At 44.8% G+C, this 20,548-nt stretch overlaps 1 protein-coding gene across 1 annotated transcript in view; it reads left to right on the forward strand.

Moving 5' to 3' along the window:
- The window catches only part of AIFM3 (apoptosis inducing factor mitochondria associated 3), a 65,029-nt gene that overhangs the window by 32,388 nt on the left and 12,093 nt on the right, over positions 1 to 20,548 (forward strand). The window contains exons 10-18 of the mRNA XM_062590408.1: positions 3,132 to 3,223; positions 6,286 to 6,416; positions 13,655 to 13,770; positions 14,102 to 14,173; positions 14,932 to 14,995; positions 16,538 to 16,614; positions 17,651 to 17,768; positions 19,007 to 19,105; positions 20,375 to 20,450. Of these exons, the coding sequence (XP_062446392.1) occupies positions 3,132 to 3,223; positions 6,286 to 6,416; positions 13,655 to 13,770; positions 14,102 to 14,173; positions 14,932 to 14,995; positions 16,538 to 16,614; positions 17,651 to 17,768; positions 19,007 to 19,105; positions 20,375 to 20,450 (845 nt within the window). The remainder of the gene's footprint in view (positions 1 to 3,131; positions 3,224 to 6,285; positions 6,417 to 13,654; positions 13,771 to 14,101; positions 14,174 to 14,931; positions 14,996 to 16,537; positions 16,615 to 17,650; positions 17,769 to 19,006; positions 19,106 to 20,374; positions 20,451 to 20,548) is intronic.

Raw genomic sequence — 20,548 nt, forward strand, 5'->3', positions numbered from 1 at the left:
AACTTAGGCATAAAATCTCAAACAGTTCCATGAGGAACACCCAAACCTGCTACTAATCTGGCAGACCAGGAGGTTTGGGGTGTTTTCTAGTGAAACAAAGACAACAAATGTAGTATAAGTTATGTATAAACCATGACAAAATCACCAAATGGACCTAAAGCTGAAGCAGAGGGTAAACTCAGAAATGCTGTCATCTGTAGAGAGGACCAACAGGGAGAGACAGGGACAGACAGTTACAGTGCTCCAAAACAAATGACATGTGACCGCCCTGTGCAGGGCGTGTGAAATCAGGTGTTATTTGTTGCCCCTCTCCTTTGCTTTCATTTGTGCACCCTCAAATACTTTTTGATTTCTTCTTGCAGTTTCCCAGTTGACTCATTATTTTTCACCAGGTTCCATCTCCATTTGCTTACGTTTGTCTGTCCTCCTTAGTAAAGATGTTTCACCCTCCATGTGGTCCCCATAAGTCCAGATGAGCTCTCTCACTGCCTGTGGGTGCTTGGCACAGCGCTGCCAGATGTGGCAGTTCGGTGGTCAGTTCCGCTAGGCTGTGAGAGCAGGACAAGTGCGCACCCAAGTGCATCACTACAGCTTCTCCATGGAGGAGCATAGAACCCTGAGGCGCTCCTGGAAAAGGAGGAGGCTCTGAGAACCAATTCTTGTGTGAAGGGACCAGCTTTGGCATGCTAATAGTATTGCTCCTGCTGTTGCATGAGAGAAGAGCCCTTTTCCCAGCTGGCAATGCTATTTGGAAATGGAATTCAAGCTTTGAAACGTTGCAGAGTCACAACTGGGTCCTGCCTTGGCCTATTGGCTGCAGAGCATGACCCCACTCACTGGCCCAAGTTGGTGAGGATGTAGAAAGCCTCCTCATTACCATCTGTGATTGCCTCACTCTTGGGTGGTCATGAGTTCTTTTCTGCTGCCTGAGACACTAGGACACTAGACTAGGACACGGGTGAGCAATTGGCAATCACTAGGTTTTTCTTGTTATTCATGTGCTTGCTTTTTATCTATTATTTTTATAGAATCTATCTTGCCTTGCCACTCTAGTCCCCTTTCTTGCCTTTGCACATTCACAGCATAGGAGGTAGGAACAAGGATATGGCTGGAAATGGTGGGTCGAAGAGCCAGTGGTGGGAGGTCAGATTTAAGTGTCATGTGGATCTAGGCCACTTTCCACTACAAGAAGACAGAATCTGCCATAAAATTATGGTCAGGGATCTTGCTGAGATCAGATCCTGAGACATCTCAGGAGCACTTAAATCCTGCTTTTTTTCATATCTTGGCAATTCAGTCCTTCAGTGTCTAACAGCCAAACAGGGTGAGATCCCTTTGATTAAATGCAGACCCCATCATCTGAGGAATGGTTCTTAGCTCCCATTATAGGCTACAAGGAGTTGTACTTTGCAGTCAGTAGAGCCCAAAGCGTGCTCCTCCTGTGGCAGATGGCTGAAGTATGGCAGATGGATTAGGCCCTATCTTTCCGCTATCTGTCTTTCCACTGACTATAGAAGGAGCCTGAGGGGAAATACTGACATCTAAAGGCAAGTGAGAAGAACCCCATGTATTGTCTGCTGTGGGCTGGTATTGCTATTACTAATATTAGCATGCAAGGCTAACAAACCCCAACCCTAACCTTGCACTGAGAGTCTCTACCCTTCTGCTGCAGTGCCAATTTTCAGGGACTATACAAGGAGGAGGTAAAAGGAGGGAAAAGGTGCAGACAGTAGCTACGACAGAAAGCTCACATCTCAGTTCCCACACAGCAGTTATGCACTGTGAACTCTCAGGTCAGCAGTTTCTGTTCACAGAATGGTAAGGTTGGAAGGGACCTCTGGAGGTCATCTAGTCCAACCCTCAGCATAGCCCGTATGGGGATTGATCCCGCGACCTTGGGATTAGCAGCACCACACTCTAACCAACTGAGCAAGGCGGAGGTCTGCTAATATTTTGCAGCATGCTTAAAGATGAGGCCCATACTCCTCATCTCTAAAGCAGAGTTTGGCTGTAGGACCCTCTGATATGTCCTGTTGTCTCTGCTCAGGCATATGGATTCTGCTTGTGGTAAGGGTAATCTAAGGAAGTTCATGTCCTACTTATTTGATTTGCCACCTCAAATGTGGATTTTTCCTGCTGCAGGAAGGAGGTGACTGTGTGAGTGTGTATGAGTCCCAGTCCTGCCATGCCCTAATAAGCCTCTCTTGTGTCCATAGCTGCCTGGTATCAATACCTCATTGCTCCAGCTGCCACAGCCATGGCAGATGTGCCAGGAGATGGACAGGTTCTTGCAGTTGCATGAACACGAGAAAACACCAGTCTCTTTTCAAGAGTAGTCAGTCTTTGTCATTTATAAACACTTGGGTTTGTCAACCTGATGTCACAGAGAGGCAGAGTGGGAGGAGAAGGAGGAGGAGGAGGAAGGATTGTCTAGAAAACTGGAAACTAGCTTGAAAGAGGAACGCGATGACTGCCTTCCTCACAGCCAGCCAAGATGTGCCATTTTGGGTGACATGAGAGAAGTGTTGACAGTAGGACAGATAGCAGACTTATCTTTACATAAAAAGTAAATAAGTGGGGATAGAGTAACATTTATGGTAGGAGGCATGAATATGATCATCTGCATGTGTCTTTTCTGGCTCTAGGACATTTGGATGCCATAGGGAAAGCAGCCATCCTGGGCAAGAAGGAAGAATTTCCTTCTGATGGCCTGGGGAACATGGCTCTTGATGTGCCCGTTGGCAATGCAGGCAGAGGGACATATTTTCTAGGCTTTAAAAAAATCTCATGCATAGTGTGGGGGCAATGATTGACTGTTTAAGAATGCCAGGTTCTCACAGACTTTCAATTTCTTTTAAACTCTAAAATGAGTAACAAATACCAGGAACTCAGGTACCATGATTTTCATCAGTAAGAAAGCAACTCACAGTTAGAAAATAATAATAAAGGTTTTGCATGCACTTCACTATTTAGCAAGCCACGATGTGGAAGCGAAGAGAGGGACCCTAGAGTGCTCTGAGGTGGGTTGTATAGCCTATGCCTTTTGAGGTAGTCAGCCTCTGGCTCACTGTATGGTATCTCCATATACATCTGAGATTTCAACCCTTAACATTATTCAGAAATGATTTCAGGTTGCAGCTGTGGATATCAAGAACAAGATAGCCGTGTTCAAGGATGGATTTAAGATGGAATATAACAAACTGCTGATAGCGACTGGAAACACGTAAGCTACAAACAAATATTTTAAAGATCCAGAGAAACTATTTTATTTTAGAAAGTAAGGAGCTGGTGACTAGTGATAAGAGATCAAACATAGCAACTGAATTTGGAGCGGGCACTCTCTGTTTGCAAGAGTGTTTGCAGAAAAGCAAGGAACACAAGCGGATATGTCTGCACAGCAGTGCTGGATATATTTGCTCTACCAAAGCAGAAAAGCCTTTATATCACCCAAGACTCACACAGAAAGGAGGTAACCAATAGACACGAGGGGCTAGCTGAGTCTGGAAGGACTGGTGAAGGAATTGATACCCTCTGTATTTCATGATCTGTGCAAAGGTCAAAACAATGTTAACAAAAATTAAGTACTGGAACAGTTTGGGCGTGTGAGTTGTTTGATATTAAAGAAATTGGTGAAAAAAGGAAATTCCAAAAGGTTAGATAATTTGCCAACTAAGCACCCTAATACTGTCTCCCCTCTGGGTCGGCTTGGGAATCTGAAGGGGATACTGAGAAAATTCCCACTGAGATCTTCTTTTCTGAATGCAAACAGAAATGATAGCTCTCTCATTTTATTGTCCTTGAAACCTGTTTAGAATATGGGCAGAGGAAAAATTAATGCCTAGAATCTTGAATATATTTTTTTAACAAAAGCCTCCAAAATTAAGATACCCTGAATATTTTTAGTGGTTATTTTTGGCATTTTATTGTTCACCCCTCAATAATAAACAACCCTGAAAATCCAATAATGTATTTATTTAAATTTCCATTTTTCATTTCTTCTCAACATTAAGTTCTTTCTTGAAAATGAAAGCTTAATGCTTCTCTATTGCAACCTTAGTTAGATATTGCTGTTACTGCAACACAACAGGGTCCCTTTTGTGAGAATTACTTGTAAGAGTGAAGTTTTCAAGATTAAAACTTTATTCAGGCAGAAAAAAATAGCAGAAGCTTTCCATGCAACTCTACACACATCTCTTGCACAGACTGCACTTCATGGTGTTTTTTTGAGCAAAATATAAATGAACAAGAGAAGGAATAGAAGCACTTTGCCCTGTGGCAGTTTGTAGGGACAAGATGCTGTCTGTCCTCTGCAAACATGGAAAAAAAAACAAACTAAAAACAACCCAAAACCTCAGTAATTCAAATTCAAATGATTTGAGCTAATTTAGCCCTTCTGTCAGGAAATAGCTGCAAATCTTACAAAGAAAGCTATAACACTTTTTCAGATAAAATGATTGAAGAACAGGATTCTATGATTCTATGATTCCTCTCTCATGAGACGGAGTGTTGATTTGTCTATCGTGTTCTGTACAAGCTGCTGCTGCTACTTCTAGGCTGATAAATATTTCCTTTTCAGCTTAGCCTGGTAGCTTTTTGAGATTAGCATCATTCTTATTGTCCTGAAAATGGTTGGTTGGTTTGTTGGTTTCTTTTTAACAGGAGATTTGTCAAAATTGCCATTTTAATGGGAAAAATGTTGTCATTGATGACATCTCTTGATCTTTTTTAATGAAAACATTCAGAACAGTCAACTTTGAATATTACATTTTTCACAGAAAATGTCAGGTATTTTAGATACAACTGGGCGTTTCTACAGCAATGCTTTTGAACCTCACTGCCTTTTGAGTGTTTTCACTATTTTATTTTTTGTGCTCTTTTGGAACAAATGCAAGCATCTAAATCTCTCCCAGTTCCAGCTCTGAGTAGCTGTACCTAGGAGAAGGAGGCTGCTCAGATCAGATCCAGACCACAGATCCAGTTACCCCCAGGCTTGCCTGCCTCTTTCCTCATGCTCCTAACACAAATGCACAAAATTAGGTAGACCAAATCCAGCCCCTGCAAAACTAGCCAGCTGGAGAAGAGATCCTTAGAAACCAGCTGAGCAGGGAGCTGCAGCCCCAACCAAGAGGAAACAGCAGAAGAAAGAAGCAGGTTTAAACATACCACAGTTCTCTTGCATCCTTCTGGTCACCAAGAAACAGCAACACAGCCAAACCAATGTTACCAGGCAGAGCTGAGAGGATCAGAAGGGATGCTTTAATCCTCAGAGCAGCCCCTCTGTTTCATTCAGATCAGATAATGCAGCCGGAGAGCACTGTATCCCGCTTATAACTTCCTGACAGAGCCACTGTGACAGTCATGCTGGAGGACAGGGGCTCTCCAGCCCATACCTGGGCACAGCTGCAGGAGAGAGAATGCACATGCACACTAAGACTGGATTCTCTAGATTTTTATTGTTTTTCTGTAAATATTTTCCCCAAGGTTGTTGTTACAAAGAGATGCAAATGACTGAGCAGTCCTTTTGAATGTTTGGTGCTGCTTCATTTTTGGAACTGATGCCTGAATTAATTAGACAAAACGCGCAGAAGCGTGGGACTGCCTTGCGGGATCATCAGAGGAGATAATGTTACACAACACATCATCAACAGCATCGTGTGTTTAAAGGCTAGTGCCTGGGGATGTAGAACACTGCAGCAAAATGCTGTCTATACCAGCTACATAATAGGATTCAAAAGAGGACTAAACCTTTGGAAATACTCTCAAAATCTATATGCATAAGCTCCAGGAACACTGGGTAAATGTTCATAGGTTACCTGAATTATTGAGGAGCTTTTTCAGATGTGAGTTGAGTATGGAGCAATCAGATATTTAAAGATAGATAAGCACTAGTAAATGCATAGGGAGAACAAGATTAAAATATCACAGTGACAGTGGATATTGCAGCCAAGTGCCCCTAGAAATGTATAGTGGAACTTGCATCTTCAGAGGCCTATATATGCATCTTTGAAAATCTGGCTCCAGAGCTTCTGCTGAAAGACAGAGTAAAAAGATTCTTGAAAGAGCCCAGCCTCCTACTTCAGAACAGCAGCCAGTCCCCAAGATGAGCACACCAGCCTTTGTCCATGGCCACTGCGAACAGCTGGCTGTGGCCCAGCAGAGGCAGTTAGTGAGGCAGGACCAAGTGTGATGCTGAGCAGAACTTGCAGTGGTGGTTGGCTCAAAGAAGGGGGTTGGGTAAGGGAAATGGGAACTGAACCTGTATTTCCTTCAATTTGTGTTTTTCAGGCCGAAGGCTCTCAACTGTAAAGGCAAAGAAGTAGAAAATGTGTTTAACATCCGAACTCCTGAAGATGCTAACCGTGTAGTGAAACTCGCCACTAGCAAGAACGTAGTTATAGTGGGAGCCTCATTCCTTGGTGAGCTCTCATTTTGGCTTGGTTCTGCCTGCATCCCAGATAGGTCATTCAGCCATAGCTGTCTTTTCAGACTTGTCAGGATAGTTTTCTTTGCAGTTCCGTGGTTAGCATAGTTTGAAACTTTACCTAAAGATGCAGCAGGTCTCCCTCCCTCTAACTCAAACTCCAGGGTGGACATCCTAGTTGTAGCAATTCAGAAGGTGGACATGTAGCCTGAGCTAGTCAGCTAGGTTTGGTCATCTGCAATAAGGCATAAGTGACTCCAGAAAGTAGCTCATCCCCCTGCCCTAGACACCTCACCAACTGGTATGGATGACACAGCGGGTGCTGTTGGCTCATGAGGGAGTCTGTCTGTTTAGCTTAGATCAGATACTTCAGACAGATACGGTCATGGGAAAATGAATTCTGTTTCAAACATCTCTCCAGAAGATCTACCCAAGCTCTAACAGAAATTACAGGAATCCGCCTTTCAGTTCTGTGCAGCATTTGAGGGGCCAGACCAGACTGCAATAGTTGTTGTGGAATATAAAATCTACTCATCATGTCTTGCCCTTTGGCGTGATTTTGAGTTTGATTAGAATAATCAGCTGTAGGTCATTCTACACTGCAAATTCACAAATCCAAAGAATATTTATGATGCTCTTTCCTTTGATGCAGCATGTAATTTCCTTTAAATGAAAAAGTATCAGTAGTATTGTATCCTGTCTGGTTTTGTACTAGCTTCTGAATATCAATGATTCTTAATCATGATGAGAGAGATGAATTTCTGGAGCAGCGACCACATACTGCACCACAGCAACAGACATAGCTGTTGTAATCAAAGGTAACCTGAATAAGAGACAGGCCTAATATTAGTTCTGCTTAAGGCACCAGTAAAATCACTTCTGCGGGAGTAACTATGACTCTCTTAAGACGGGGCCATAGTTACTAACTGGGCATAGCTGCAGAGGCCATACCTCCCTATGGTCCTGCCGGATGCCCATTATTTGGGCAACCGAGTTGGCCTCTGCCCCAGTGAACACTGTGTTATAGTCGCTTCCACCCTGTTGATTGAGTTCACCGTCCAATCAGTAGTATTCTAGGTGACACAAACTCTTGACCACAGGTTATCTGATTTGCATGTCCAAAGCCCTTTGCCTGAGGGCTCATTTCCAAAGGCGCACCAGTCGAACTTGGGGCATTGGTTCTTCTGGGTGTATCTGAACCCCCGTAGACATGTTTTCCAGCCCCAAGTGGGTTGTGAACTTTATTTTGGTGGGAACCCAAACAGGAGAGATCTTCCCGAAACCTGCAGTGCCGCAACCTGCAGTGATAACATCAGATGATTGGGTCCACCTGATGCGAAATTTGACCTTTTTTAACTCGGCCTGTGACGGGGAGAGGGAGAGAGATCTCCCCTCCATTTTTGATTGCATAAAAGATCTGCCTGAGGTTTACGAGGCGCTGCCATCTGCCGAATCACACGCAAATGCTGGAGCTGAAGTATCAGTCTGACAGGAGGGGGAGGAGGAAGGCGATGTACCAGAGACTCCCTCAAGGCCAGCAATCCTTTCTCCTATTGTGACAAGCCCGATTCTTGGTGCCAGGGGGCCGGTCACAACGGATGTGAGCACACCAGTTGTAAAGGTCCTGGAGCAACATCCAGCATGTCCTTGCTGTGGCTCCAGGATGGGGAAGATGGCGGCATTGATTGAACATCTGCGGAGAGCCCACGGTCGGCGTAGAATCTTGTTTCAATGCTCCCGGTGCGGGAGGACCAATAAAAAACATCATAGTATTGCCTGCCACTTCCCAAGGTGCCAAGGGGCCCGATTGGAACCCGAAGAGGGGAATGAACTGGAGGATGGGAATGAGAGGTGTGAGGAATGCAGAAGAGCGTTCAAGACGAAGAGCGGCCTCTCGCAGCACAAAAGATTTGTGCATCCACAAGTTAGAAATCTGGAGCGAATAGAGCAAGCCCGTCCGAAGGGTAAAGGGAGGAAGGGTATGCACAGGAGCTGTTGGTCAGAAGAGGAGACGGCTCTTGATTGATTTGGAACAGAGGTATAGAAACGAGAGATTCATCAACAAGCTCATCGCTAGACATTTGCCCACAAAAACGGCAAAGCAAATCAGCGATAAGCGACGGCAGCTGGCGAATGCGAAATCAACAACATCGCCCGAGAAGGCTGCCCCAGGGGATGTACTGGTTGAGAGTGCGGAGGTACAGTTTGTTAAGAAAGAATACAGAAGGTATGTTGCGGAAGCTATTTATTCAGGATCCCAGTCTTCGGCCTGGAAGAAAGCATGTAAGAAGATTCTGGAGGGTGTCAAAGACAGCAGAGACATCGTCTTGGAAGCATCGGAGCAGTGTCTTTCACAGCTGGCTGGGCAGGTCCTCACTGCTAAGCCGAAACAATGCAGGAGACATCAGGCCAGGACCATCCCTGTGGGAAAGGAAAGGAAGTGGATGAAGCACAGGGTGGTGAAGAAGGGTCATTACCTCAGATACCAGAAGCTGTTCGATCTGGATCGATGGAAGCTTGCTGGTATCATTCTTGATAACATCGAAGAACTACAGTGCCCCCTTCCGATGGAGGAACTGTATAGCTCCTTCCAAAAGAAGTGGGAGGAGGGAAAACCTTTGGGCGGCCTCAGTACCTTCCTGAGTGCAGGAGTGACAGATAATTCTATGTTCAAGCCTATGATCTCCCCAGCGGAGGTCGGGAAAAATCTGGTGGAGATGAATAAAGCCTCTGTCCCTGGTCCAGACGGCGTGTCGGTAAGGGACATTATCAAAATGGACCCCCAAGGCAGCCGATTGGCCGAGATGTTCAATTTATGGCTCTTGGCCGGGATGATCCCGGACTGGGTGAAGGAATGTAGAACAGTCCTGATTCCAAAATTTTTGGACCCGGCAAAAATAGAGGACATTAACAACTGGCGACCCATCACCATCGGGTCGATTATTTTACGTCTATTTTCGCAGATCGTAACAGCACGGCTGCAGCGAGCATGCCCGATCAATAGCCGTCAAAGGGGTTTCATATCATCCCCTGGCTGTGTGGAAAACCTGACGCTTCTCCAAATGCTAATCAAGCATGCCAAGAAAAAACATAAGGCATTGGGCGTTGTCTTCGTGGACCTGGCAAAAGCTTTCGATTCGGTCCAACATCTGCACATCTTCCAGGTCTTATGACAGAAGGGCGTTGATAGTCACATTTGTGACAGCATCGCGGAAATGTATAAGGATAGTATTACACGGATTGAAGTTGGGAATACCTGTTCTGAAAAGATTAACATCCTCGCTGGCGGATGGGTGAGGCAAGGTGATCCAATGTCCCCACTTCTGTTCAATCTATCAATAGATCCCTTGTTATGTAAGTTGGAAGATACGGGAAAAGGATTCAAATATGGAAACAGCTCCATAACATCATTAGCTTTCGCAGACGATCTGGTCCTATTGAGTGACTCTTGGGAGAATATGCAGAGTAACATTGAAGTGATGGAAGAGTTTTGTCAACTTACCGGGCTGAAAGTCAATGCTTCCAAATGCCACGGATTTTTCATTAGGCCCACAAAAGACTCCTATGTTATTAACGACTGTGATCCGTGGAAGATCGACGGCGCTCAATTGGATATGATTGAGCCTGGTAGCTCTGAGAGATATTTGGGCCTTGGGGTGGACCAGTGGATTGGTCTCACCTGCCTGGAGCTACGCGAGAAGCTGGCTTTATGGGTTGAGAACATAGGGAAAGCCCCTTTAAAGCCACTTCAGAAGGTAGAGATTTTGAAAATGTATGCTATCCCTCGACTGCTACATGCAGCAGATCATGTTGGTGCGAACGCTACATACCTTCACTCCCTGGACCTGGCAATTAGAACTGCGGTGAAAGGCTGGCTTCACTTACCTTCCAGCACATGTGATGCCATCTTGTATGCCAGCAATAGAGATGGTGGTTTGGGGTTAACCCGCCTTGCAAGTCAAATTCCATCTATGCAGGCTCACCACTTGTTGAGGATCACGCGCTCCAATGATAACATCACTAGGACTGTAGTCCTAGAAGACGAGATCCAGGAGCAACTTCAGAAAGTCTGGATCACTGCTGGAGAAAAAGCAGATCAAGTTCCATCGGTATGCGGCGAGTTCTCCGTGGTTGCCCCCTCCGCTCCAGAAGGCGACGAGCGCTCTACGGAATGGGAGCGTCCTGCTCCCAAAGTCATCTATCCAGTACCTAGCAAGTGGAGAAAACGAGAGTTAGAAAACCAGGCCAATCTAAGATCTCAAGGCCGCGGGATTAAGAACTTTGAAAATGATACCATCAGTAACGATTGGCTAATACACTACAGAGGCATTCCTCACAGGAAGTTGTTGACAGCTATCCAAGTATGCGCCAATGTCTATCCCACCAGGGAGTATTTGGCGCGCGGGCTGGGGGCAGAAGCATTGAAGAGTTGCAGACATTGTTCTGCGGAGTGGGAAACTTGCTCCCATATTGTTGGATACTGTCCTGCAGTCCAGGAAGCCCAGATCCGAAGACATAACATCTTGTGTGAAATGCTGGTTAATGAAGCAAAGAGACTGGAGTGGGAAGTGTTTGTTGAACCCAACTTCAGAGACAGAAACAACGAGCTTCTTAAACCAGATTTGATAATGGTGAAGGGCTCTGGGGAGAAAGTAGTTGACCTTACAGTACGCTATGAAAGTAAGATGACATCCTTGAGTGATGCAGCGACAGAAAAAGTCCAAAAATATCAACATCTAGAGGAGCAAGTGAAGGATATGACAAAAGCTGGAGAGGTGGAGTTCCTGGGCTTCCCGATTGGTGCACGAGGGAAGTGGTATGAAGGCAACGAAAGATTGCTCGCCGACCTTGGGCTCTCCCAAAGCCGCATGAAGAGGTTGGCGAGGGCCTTCTCACGAAGAGCTCTGCTGTCCTCTGTGGATATGCTCCACATCTTTACGAGTAAAGGTAAGGGTGTGTGAGCTTTCTTATTTGTATTACAAAGTTTCTTTGTATTCCAATATCCTCCTTCGGAAGGCAAGAACAAAATTCTTCACTCAGGTGACTGAGCTTACTCTGTCTTCTGGAAACGCTGAATTTTGTCCTTGCCCGCTCCCTTGTGGTCGAGCATTATTGTAGGGATGTAAGATCTAATTCTCAAGTGACCGTTACTGAATTTTACTCAGGTGGACAGGCCGCCTTTATAACTAACTCGGAAAAAGAACCGTTAGGTTTGTAAATAGCCCCCTTCTAGCATCTACTCCTCTGAAAGGATTTTAAAATTAAGAAAAAATCAAGTGAAACAATTGTGGTGACATTACATTGTCCCTTATAATGGCAGTGAAGGACCACAGAGTGGACATTGGGGACATCTGCGATACTGATCTGCTCTGATGTGTCTTCATGACACATATTCAACCTATGTAGTTTATCTGAGTGCAAATTAAAAGATGATTCAATTGGAGTATCCTATGGTGGTATCTCTCTCTTCTGATCTTAGCTGTGTGTAGTATAGGTGTCTCCAGATGCAGTTATGCTAAGTAGCTTTTCTGTTCATTGAGGGGAAATGGACCCTTCTGGGGCAGGATTAGACACAAACTGATGATAATCTGATCTGTGCATCTGTGCCTGTGTTTGCTCACTTGCATCTCACCCCTAGTATGTGGAAAGTGGGCAGATCTTTTCTGGACGTAACAAGTTTGTTGGGATATGAGCCTAGACAATTTAAATCTTCATTTTCTATAGCTCTTGTGATCTTTCACTTTGAAGCAAGTTCTCCAGATTTCCACATCTGCTTGCAAATTTTCCTAGAACCCCTCCCAGTTTGACATTACCCTGTTTGAAGTTGCCACCTCAAACCAGACACAGTGTCCAGCAAGGTCTTTCTAATGTTTTCTGCACCGCAAATCTCATTGTGTTGCTCCTATACTATTTTCTCCTTTTGGAACACCTAGAGATTAAGTTATATAGGGTGGAACATAGCATCAGGACCTCACATTCAGCATTCCTATGTTCTCTTCTGAGCTGTTGTTCTCTATGATATGGTCTTCAGCCTTCTTGTATGGGTGAACTGCACTGTCCTTGCCAATGGAAACCATATTCTCTGAATCATAAGATCCATAGGATAGTTATGGTTGAAAGGAACCTCAGAAGATCATCTAGCCCTACCTCCTGCTGCAAGTAGGGTCATAAGGACAACCCCTTCCTGAAAAAAGGATACTGTTTTACTTATACTAAGAGAATGGACAGTTTAGCTTACTGGTCTATATTTTCTGGTGGGAAATATAGTCAAAGAGCATTGCTATCCCATTCTGAAAAGCATGTGATCCAGCACTGCTGGACATTGAGCGGTATCAAAACCAGTCCATAAGTATAGATTGGGGTTAAATCAGGAAATTCTTGTTGGTAGGTGAGAGCCTGTTGGTTTATTTCTGTGTTACTTCTTATCAGAGCTGTGAAATCTGTAATGTACCTGTCAAAAATCTAGCAATTGCTTTGATGTTTCTTCTTTTTGCTTGGTTGTGTGTATAGCAAAATTATTGTGGGTCCTGCAGGTCCATACGCATAGATGACTATTGGTCAAAGAATTTATTCCAAAATGTTCAGGATTTGTTTCTCATTTTTTTCAATTTCATGTTTTAAAAGAACAATATGCAAACAGAAGAAACACGTGGTTTTGAAGACCAGTTAAGAGCTGCAGATGGTCAAAAAGAACTGTTTTCAAAAAGCCCATGGACAAATGTCTTTGTGAAGGTTTCCATGTAATTACCAGCACCAATTGGGCAGTCCTGAATGAAAAAAAAAAAAAAGTCTAAATTCTGAAGGGCTGTTTTCAGCCAGTAACTCATTACCTGTGCTAAGAAAGATAGTACAGTCCCAGCCATTAGAGGTATGTTTTTCTTTCTTATAGCTGAGCTCTTTTATTGCAAATGCTATAGTTTCCTAAGACACTTTGAGAATTCATTATGGCAGGATCCTTACTTCAGTCTTCAGGCCTTTCTGTGGCTTCTGTCTCTAAAAGCAGATCGCCATAAATCTCAAATAAAAAGATGTGGCCCTTTGTGACCATGAGTTTGGTTTCTCTTCACTTCAGTTACACCCTAGATCTCCAAATAGAGCAGCTCCAGCTTCACAGGCTGAGAAAGGGCAAAGAGATGTTCTCCTGCTACTGGCTGTGTCACTCACCAGCTCTGCAGTCCCTGCGGCAGTGTTGGGAGAGGCACGTGGTCACTTGGACATACTTCTCTTTCCCAGGGATGGAGGTGGCTGCCTATCTCACAGAGAGGGCCCATTCCGTGTCTGTGGTCGAGCTGGAGGAAGTGCCTTTCAAGAAGTTCTTTGGGGAGAGGGTTGGCCGTGCTGTCATGAAGGTGACTCTGCTTTCCTTTACCAGGGATTGTTTTGGTGGCAGACAAGAAGCCATGTGGTTTGTGTATGTTTGATTTATTGCATTTATTTATGTATTTGTAATTGTCTTTAGAAAGAGAGAATGGGCTGTGTCTTCCCTCTTGTGGCCTGCTTGCTGTAAATAATGTTGTTCTTTCTGTGTGTGGGACTGAGATCCATGAAAAGCCTGTTTCCGATGTGTGTTGGAATGAACCTGAAGGGTGGGAATGGCATTGCAGAGGCCGGGGGCAGGTCAGAGACACCAAGTCAGGTGGTTTTGATCTGTGACGTCCCCTCCTCTCTCCCCTCACCCAGATGTTTGAGAACAACAGGGTGAAGTTCTACATGCAGACGGAAGTGTCAGAACTGCGGGAGCAGGAGGGCAAGGTATGGCACCAGCACCAGGGCAGAGCTCATGGCTGCTCCCTGTAACTGATGGGTGGGAGTGCAGAGGCCACCACAACCCCGCCTAGAACCTGCCCTGCCACGCTGCAGCCTGTGCAGTAGCTGAGTGTGAAGATGCATCTTTTCTGGTGAAGAGAGTGAAGCTGAGGCTTTCTGCTCTTACTGGGCCTGTGGTAGATGCTATCAGGAGATGACACAAGTGGCTGCATCAGCCAGAGGTCCGTAGTGGCTGGTCCTGATGTGCCTTTGGCCAGCCAGTGTGCCTGGCACGCTGCAGCACTGGGGCAGGAGGGTGGAGGGCACAGCAATGCTGGGCTTCATTTCTTTAATTTCTTTCTTTTTTTCTTTTTTTCCTTTGTATCTCTTCTAGTGTTTAGCCCCCTGAAGGAAACATATTCTAGCCACAGTGTTTGAGACTGGTTTCGCTGTTCTGAGGAACTTTCAGTCCAGCAGTTAGGAATTAAGTTAGAGGAGCAGAGAGAGCATTGGGGGTAGCTGCAGAGCTGGGGAGAGGGGGACAGCGGCACATGGTTCATGTTTTAACACTATCCCTAGAAAACACCTGCAGGACCATCTAGGAGCGACTGGAAATTCCTCTTATTGGCATTATAGGAAATTACAGTCAACCTGTATGTCAAAAATGAAGGAAGATTCCAGCTTAGCTGGCTGCTAAGGGTTTTTATTTTATTTTATTTTATTGCCCCTAAAATAACTGTAATTTTCACTTTTCTCCCATTAAGCTGAAGGAGGTTGTACTGAAGAGTGGGAAGGTTCTGCGTGCAGATGTTTGTGTCGTTGGTATAGGTAAGGGGACCTTGCTGCAGGGTGCTGAGCCAATCATACTAGTGGTGGGATTGGGGTGGGGGAAATGCGGCACTAACTCCCACCAGGGGCAGGACTGCTGGTAGCTACTTCACTTTTTCTCCAAAACTAGTAGATAATAAATAAATAAAATAAAGAGACAGAGACTTGGTAGTAATGATGCATCCCCGTAGGGTAATTGGGAAATGCCAGTGGAGATAGGCTAGCTGCACTCAACTTCCATGTTATGGTTGTATTTGTGTAGAAAAATAACCAAAAAGCCTTTCTAGATCCTCTCCTCTTCCCCTCCTCTCCCCCCCTCCGCCCAATACATCTAAAACTGTATTTGGAAAATATTAATACTCTCATTTTTTTCCAGAAAGAAATAATTTGAACCAATTTCAATCTCTCGATTTGTTTTTTTTTAAGCCCACCCCCACCCCCAAATTGAAATTTTGGAATATTTTCCTCTTTTTATGGCTGCTGCTGCTGCCATGGAAGCCCTTTACTCTTGGAAGAAAAATTCCTTTTTCACTCTATTACTTTGCAAAACATTGCAAACATTGGAAGAATCACTGAATAATACTGTCATTCTCCTTTTGTTGTTTTATTGACTGTTCCAGAACAGAATGAGTTTTGAAAGCTAAAGAAAAGAAAGAGTGAAAATGAAGATGGATGAAAAATGGGGAAGATTTTTGGAGAAGCAAAGAGAGGAGCATTGTCCTTGAAAACAAGAGGAATATTTTTTTTTTTCAAAATATCTAAGAAAGAGAAATGGATTTAAAATTACTTTTAAGCATTAGAAAGATGTGATGGGTGGATTACACTGGCGTATATATAACTTCAAGAGCAGTAGGGTTCATTATCTGGGATGTGATATCTGTAAATTAATGAATTTTAGAGCTTTGTGATTATGGGTTACTCAGGTAAATATACAGAGGACTGACCATGAAGAGGACCTTTCCAGGCCAAGGTCAGGAGTTGCAAACACACCCAATGTGGAGGCAGGGCAGTAGCAGGAGAGGCTATTTCCTTCCTCCCTCAGATACCCTCACAAGTTCAACCCTGGCCAAACTAGCAGGCTCCTCAAATGAAGAAGTTTAGTAGCAGGGAAAGAAGCATTTGGCCATAGTAGCTCTACTAGAAATAGAAGTTGTTCAGTTAGCTTAACAAATCCATCCGTAGTCACCTGCAGGGCTGAGGGGCTCTGCTAGGTACCTTTAAAGAACAGTGCTGCCTTGGGTGCCCCAGCTGCCCAGCTCATGCATGCCTGGAGAGCCTGGCTGGGGTGGTGCAGTGTGCACCAGTGCCTGCCCAAGCTCCAGCCGTGCTCTCCTGATCCACAGGAGCACTTTCTTAGATCCAGAGCAGTGATCCAGAACAGATCTTTGTATTTCGCTTTCCAAAGCAGGATCATGTTAGCAGAAGAGAGATCCCTCTGGCTCAGAGGCAGCTCCTTGTGCTGCTGTAATCCGTTCTGACCAAAGACATGGTGCTAGGATTCGGAGCTATCACTTACAAGATCTCCTTTGTGTTCTCCTACAGGTGCCATCCCAGCAACAGGGTTTCTCAAGCAGAGTGGCATCAACATTGACTCCAAAGGCTTCATCATTGTCAACAAGGTGAGCTTGGTGTTGCGCCAAAAACTGCAGGCAGCCTCCCTCCAGGGCCAGACGGTTGGTAACACCCAGAATGAGGACATGCAGGAGAAATTTCACAGCTAAATCTGTCAAACATGCTCTTCAGAACTAAACTTTCATTGTGCTCTAAACTACTGAAGCATGGGCAGTCTGTCTTCAAAGATGCTAAGACATAGGAAGTGCAAAGTAGGAATGTGTAGGCCAGCACACTGTCCTCCAAATGATGGATTTTCAAGGTACTGGGGCCCTAACACAGTTCTCAGCCCTTTTGGCTCATCTTTGGGTGCTGTGGTTTGGGCTCCTGCTCTAAGCAGTCCTAGAAGTCATTTAAAAAAATTGTGTGTATAGTTCTGCAGGAAAAAAGTGGAGATGGAGCTTCTTCTACCACCAAATCCTATAGTCCATGGCAGGAATCCACAAAATCTTTGCCAGCAGCCACTCTGCTGCAGTGATGCCAATGAGAAACTCTATTGACAGTAGTGGTTTGAAAGTGAAGAATCATAAATCATGTCATTCCCACTTTACGTCTGCTGAGAAGTACCCATACTGTTTTTTAACACAGTTTAACTAATCCCTTTTCAATTCACAGATCACAGTTCAGGCAACTGGGTAACATTCATGTGTGTCCCTGCCCATATGCTATGAGAGCATATATTATAGTTTAGTGTGTGCTTTGCTTATGCTCTTGGAGAGATGCTCTGCTCATTAGGCCACCACAGTAGTTCCTCTGTGGTATGCTTAAAATGGCCTGTGCTGAGTTAGACACGTTACCTTCACATATGTCCTGTAAACTTGAAGTAGGGATATAAGCACAAGGTATTTGCATATACCATTGCATATACCATGGGATGAGAGTGTGTCCAAAGGCTCCTACTGCTGAGTAGCAGCTTGTCCATGTGCATGTGCAGCTGTCTGTGGGGATGTTGCTAGGTCTAGAGCAATCAAACTATCCCCTGTTCTTGTAGAGTCCAGTACAGCATGCAGCCCATCAATGTACACATCTGCTTCCCTCCTTCAGATGATGCAAACCAACATCCCAGGAGTCTTTGCAGCAGGTGATGCTGTCACATTCCCGTTGGCCCTTCGGAATAATAAGAAAGTGAACGTCCCTCACTGGCAGATGGCCCATATGCATGGTAGGTGCTTTTCTGTTCCTTCAGTTTAGAACAGCAAATTGCTTAGGGCAAGAGCCTTTTCCAGATCCTCAGGAAATTTCAAGCCCCTTTAGAAAGAGACATTTCAGAACAAAGAAACTGGGAACTTATATAAAACATTTTGAAATGTATATTTTACTCTGTCCATTATCTCTTCACTTGTCAGACTTCTTGATGTGCAGAGCCTTTGCACATTAACTAATGATCACTTGCTAGAGATACACAGGTGCCTAGAGACATGGCTTTCCCAACCACAGTGTGCTTTTGCAGCAGCTGTAAGAAGTGTATGTTATTCTTCTCTCATGACAGTCAATAACATTTTTATTCAGCAGCCTGGCAGCTTGCAGAGTCCATAGGTGCAGACCCACATTACCAGCTGAGCTGGCCTGGGCTGATGACATGGAACGCCCAGAATTGTGGGCTAACCAAGGAGCTTGTTGCAGTTGACTCAAGACCTTTCTGCCCTTCACAACAGCAAGCCTGGAAGCCCTGGTGTAGCTGGCTGCCCTTGACCTTCCCAAGTCCACAACCCTGTGGTGATGTGGTGTAAACATCACACTTCCAACAGGTGCCCCGGGTGAGAGTTTTTGGAACCAGACCTCCAAAGTTAACCTGCCCTTTGAACACAGCACACAGCTTAATACTGCTTTAACTATGCCTTTGTGACTAGAACAGCAAAATAGTACAACAATGCATATGAAGATCCCAAATAAGAGCTCATTCCCACAGCCTGCTGGAAGTCATGCTGTCGGCTTATGTAGTGGCTCACCATGTGCCTAGGAGCCAATGCTAATCTTGGGTAGCAATGACTCTGTATAGTAACATACCCCCTTCCATACCCCCAAGGAGAATTTATCCATCCGATCCCACTTTGTGTTAGGAGCTCAGCAAGCTGTAGCCCTGTCACCATTGCAGACACTATGTTGAGATGGGCTCATTGAAAAGTTGTTCTTGCTAATGATGGTTTCCTGCAAATGAAGATGACAAGTCAGTAAGAGCTACACTGCTTTCCTCTAAGCCCAGCCTTGGAGGATGAGACACAATTCCTTTTCAGAGATACATGTTGTGTTTTCTCTAGACTAAACAAAAGGTTTCATTTTCTGTGTACACAGAGACTAGAAAAACTGATAGCAAGGGGCCTGAGCTGCTCTGAGTCTGCAGTGCAGGCAATAGTGCTTGCTCAGGGCTTCCTCATTCATTCTATTTCTTCTGACTTCCAGGCAGGATAGCAGCTTTGAACATGCTGGCCCACGGCATGGAAATCAGCACAGTCCCATACCTGTGGACTGCTATGTTTGGAAAGAGTATTCGATATGCAGGTAAGAGAAGAATAATGTGAGTTGTAAGAGCAAGTGGCATTTTGAACGGGAGAAGACCTTACAGTCACTCTGACAGCTCCCTCACAAGCCTTGCTTGGAGATCCAGTGTGCTGTGTTAGGATGAGACACCCAAACAATGCAGGGAACAGGAGCACAGATGAACCTAGAAATCGTGGGGGAGTTGGCTCTACTCAGACAGTGAGAGCAGTGAGGGCTAAAATTCACCTTGCAGGGGGAGAAGATGGGGTTTGAACCACAGTGGGAGAGCTAGGACCTGGGGGAGTGATCTTTACCAAGCTAAATGAAGGGACTGACACAAGGACTTACCCATGGCATCACTGGGAAATGGAGGAAGAAGGGGACATAGATCTGCTGGGAGTGCAAATGACCTCAGAGCAGTTCCTCTGCTCTCACCATCCTCAGCAAGGGAAGAGACCATTTAGGGCTGAATGGAGTCTCCTCAAGGCAGCTGTAGAGTTTGTGCTGGTGGAGGTGTTGTCCTGGGATACAGAAGTCATAGCCATCTCCGCTTTAACCTGTCTGAGCCAACCTTTGTCTCAATTCTGCTTTCCTTGCTAGTACTTAATGGTTTTGACATCTCCTCCAAGACTCTTCTGCTCACAAGCATGGGTCAACTTTTCAGTCATTCAGCTTCTTGTTCCAGCCATATCAGATAGCCCAGAAAGACCTTGAAAATACCTTTCATATTTCACAAGGCCAGAAAGACCACTATCCTGGATGGCCCAATGTAGACATGAACATTTCCCTGAACTTACACTTCTTTGAGCAAGAATGGGTATTTTAGAGGAAAAATGAAAACATAACAAAACAAAAAAAAAACTTGTTTGGATATTTTTTTTAACCTGGATCATTTTAATAACCTGGGGCAGAATCATCTACAACCTCTATTTTTGGGACTGCTGAGGGAGAAGGAGTGAATGCTGTGACAACCAGTGCAACAACTTGTCTTAAGACAACTTCCTTTTGAAGAAGGCATGTTAGGATGCTTTAGAGATTTTACCTTAAGGTGCCACAAAAGGAAAGGAGGCAGGTTCTGAAATACCAGCTGAAAGGTCTGAGTTTGAACTTGCAATATGAGCAGTCCAGAATAACAACTGTGGGACCGCAGATGAGAGTGCAAGTAAGTTCACCTGCTCTGTGTGTGTGTGTATGGATGGGTGTAAGTGCATACACATGCCAGAGCTTGCTCAGTAAAGGCTGACATGACAGGAACATGCCCCTTCCATTCCTTGGCTTTCTGTCTTTCAGGCCACGGAGAAGGATTTGATGATGTCGTCATTCAAGGAGATTTAGATGAACTGAAGTTTGTGGCATTTTATACCAAGTAAGTTTTTCTGTCCTCCTGGTCCCTAAATGTGCATTCATCTATGTTTGTTCTGCTAGGCTGGAAAACATTTTTACTAGAACTTCTTTCAGTCAGTT

This window comes from Rhea pennata, chromosome 17, assembly GCF_028389875.1.
Source record: "Rhea pennata isolate bPtePen1 chromosome 17, bPtePen1.pri, whole genome shotgun sequence".
Classification (NCBI taxonomy): domain Eukaryota; kingdom Metazoa; phylum Chordata; class Aves; order Rheiformes; family Rheidae; genus Rhea; species Rhea pennata.